This window comes from Aplysia californica, unplaced genomic scaffold, assembly GCF_000002075.1.
Source record: "Aplysia californica isolate F4 #8 unplaced genomic scaffold, AplCal3.0 scaffold00093, whole genome shotgun sequence".
Taxonomy (NCBI): Eukaryota; Metazoa; Mollusca; class Gastropoda; order Aplysiida; family Aplysiidae; genus Aplysia; species Aplysia californica.
Genome location: NW_004797363.1, coordinates 494,869 through 497,743, shown reverse-complemented (window position 1 = coordinate 497,743; position 2,875 = coordinate 494,869). Strand labels below are relative to the sequence as shown.

The following is a 2,875-nucleotide window of genomic DNA, read 5'->3' as shown; positions in this document are numbered from 1 at the left end:
ATTTTCAGTTATCTGTCATAATTTTTGTTTATATCAAAGATAATATGTTCGTCCATGTTGGCGTCATTATTGCTTGATTCATGCGGGATAACAACAGAACAATAAACAATTTAGGTTTTTGTGTTTGTTTGTTGTTGTTTTTTCCCCCCAGTGTTCTGTTACACCTTCTGATTCCGCTTTCCAAACCTGTTAAGACATTTGAATGTCTTGTCTCTACCTAATTCCAAACATGACACTAAGCACAGTTATCCCTAGTCTCGGTTGCACATAATTAAATAAAAGCGTACCTCGGCCGTCTTTAATCAAAACTCTACATTCTTAAACGCTTCTACGTACACACAAAAAATCCTTGCCTTTTTTTTTTTTTTTTTTTTTTAAAGTCAACTTACGATATGTTATCAGCCCCTCGTGTTCTGCAACGGAACTGTATCTTTACAATTATATTTAGACATGGAAAAATTAGTCAAATAGCCTTTACAAATAAAAGCTTCATCTGTGCCCTGACTTACCTTTTTGACAAGTTCTTTTGTCAGCGCAGAGCCATTGAATTTTGACAATTAATATAATTTTTGAGCTCACATAATCTAAACTGTAGGCCTAAAATTGCAACGATAAAATGGGATTCAATTTTAAAGTAGGATTATTTAACAGTGTCAAAATAATAATTATTAACTCTTCTGCATTTGCCTTGTCTACCAAACTCTTACAAATCAGTTTCGTATGCTTGATTAAATGGGGGTAACTAGCACGAATCAGGAAACAGTGAGAAATTATCTTAGAAATGCAATGATTTGATATTAGATCCCAACTTGAGAATTTACGTAAATCTCAAATCGTCTATCAAGAAGCGTCAGGAAAGGATGGTAAAATCATTTTAAAAATTAATTGATTAAAACTGTTAGCACCTCCATTAACACAACTGAGATCATTTTGGAAGCAGGTTGCTTCTACTGCACATATAAGATATAAATATAGTGTTAGTACTTGTAGCCAGTGTACTATCAGTTTACACATCTAATTACAGTTGGAAAGAATCACTATAGACAGTCACGTAATGTTATAACAACATTAATTTGAACTGAAAACTATATAGTTGCATTCTAATAGAATCCTTTCTTATACACCTTTAATACAAAAGAAAAGGACTTTTAGGTTTTAGAAAGGTTATTCAACTAAGTGGTATTTCTTACCAGAACAGAAGAAAGTTAATAATACTTATCAAAGAAAACATTTGAATAGCGAAAATTCACGCTCAACAGCATGCTCTAAGCACTTTACACTCTATATTACAGCAGAAACAATTTCAACTTCATGGAAAGCACAGAGTGCAAGCTGCCATTCTGCAGGCGCTAAAACACTAACACACTCACAAAATCTTTCGCTGTCTATGACTGGGTATCCATTCACACCTGGGAGAAGTGGGAAAATTCGTGTAGTATGTCTTTCCCAAGGACACAACGTTGGGCCTGAGGCTCGAACCCCCGAACCCGCAACCTCCCGATAACGAGTCCGGGTAGCCTAATCACTAGAATACCAACACCACAAAAAACTGTCGATAACAGCAGATAAAAAATATGTACATGCATAGGCAGGTAAGAGTGGACTGTCGTTATCTTTGGTAGCACCTCTATTGAGTATGTCATAATATGGGCACATGAATATCTTCTATTTCAGACATTATGAACGACTTATTGTTAAAAAAATGTGGCATAGTAATATCATGTTATTAAAAGTAATAAAGAAAGACTTTATTTGCAGCAAATACATCGTGTGTTACAGACTCGTAAGTGTTTGGTGTCCATTCGGTACTGGTCTTTTAGGCTTGGGTCATTGGGCTCCCACTCACTAGATGGCGTGAGAGTGATCCTTAGGCGCTGTGGTGGAAACACAAAGAAGAAGGAACATTTACATTTATGAACAACAGACGGTCAAAATAATATTTAAAAATCAAAATCAATTGTATTTTTTTTTCTATTATGACGCTAGATACGGCGTAAGAACTATCAGTTGCGATGTTGTAGAACCACAAAGAAGGAGGAAGTTTTTAAATAGGAGAATACACAAGATTAACCATAACATTATTTAATGATTTTGATAGCAACACAGTAGTTTTGTTCTTGGCTATTCCCATGAACAAATACATGTAATTGTTTTCTGAGTATCTAGTCTTGTATGTGGGAAAATTATAGTCAACTCATCTTGGTCCCAGAATAATGTACCACAGAATAGTTGGGTTGATGGTTGGCTACTTGACTCTTTGCTAAGATAGTGGATTCGGAAGTTCGAGTCTCAGTTCGCTTCGATTTTGTATAATTGGAAAAATTACTTTAGAGGAATGGTACCTTTTGGCTCGTTGCTATCCGAGATTGATGCTAAAATCGGAAACCCGAACTCTAAAATATCCTTAAAATGTTGCAAGTGGCGATAGAGGAGAGAAGAATACCACGAAGAGAGACACAAAGAGAGAGAGAGAGAGAGAGAGAGAGAGAGAGAGAGAGAGAGAGAGAGAGAGAGAGAGAGAGAGAGAGTGTATGTACGTGTGTGTATGTGTGGGTGTGTGTGTGTTTATGGAGCGGAGACGTTTCACCACGCACTAAAATTAAATGTATGTATGTGTTTTCTTTCCAATGTGTAAGTAGGTCTGCACCTGGCCTTAAAAACACTACTACTTCCATCGTAAACGATCACGGCTAATTTCTTCCTAAGAGTTAAATAACCGGACTCAATGTCCCTTCAGTGGAAACGTTTAAAACTCATTCTTTTGACAAAAGGAACAGGAAAAATTTCCTTCCTCGCGAATTCTTTTTTTACACACCTCCAGAAATACAGTTTTGGTCTGTCCCCTTTTCTCTGAGGAGCACACTGGCCAGCTACG

The 2,875-nt window shown here is 36.4% G+C and overlaps 1 protein-coding gene across 1 annotated transcript in view; it reads right to left on the bottom strand.

The window, feature by feature from the left end:
• Positions 1 to 354: 354 nt before the first annotated feature.
• The window catches only part of LOC101857633 (sodium- and chloride-dependent glycine transporter 2), a gene marked incomplete in the record, with an annotated part of 16,039 nt that continues 13,518 nt past the window's right edge, over positions 355 to 2,875 (bottom strand). The window contains 1 exon segment of the mRNA XM_005095020.3: positions 355 to 1,874. Coding sequence (XP_005095077.3) covers positions 1,749 to 1,874 — 126 coding nt within the window.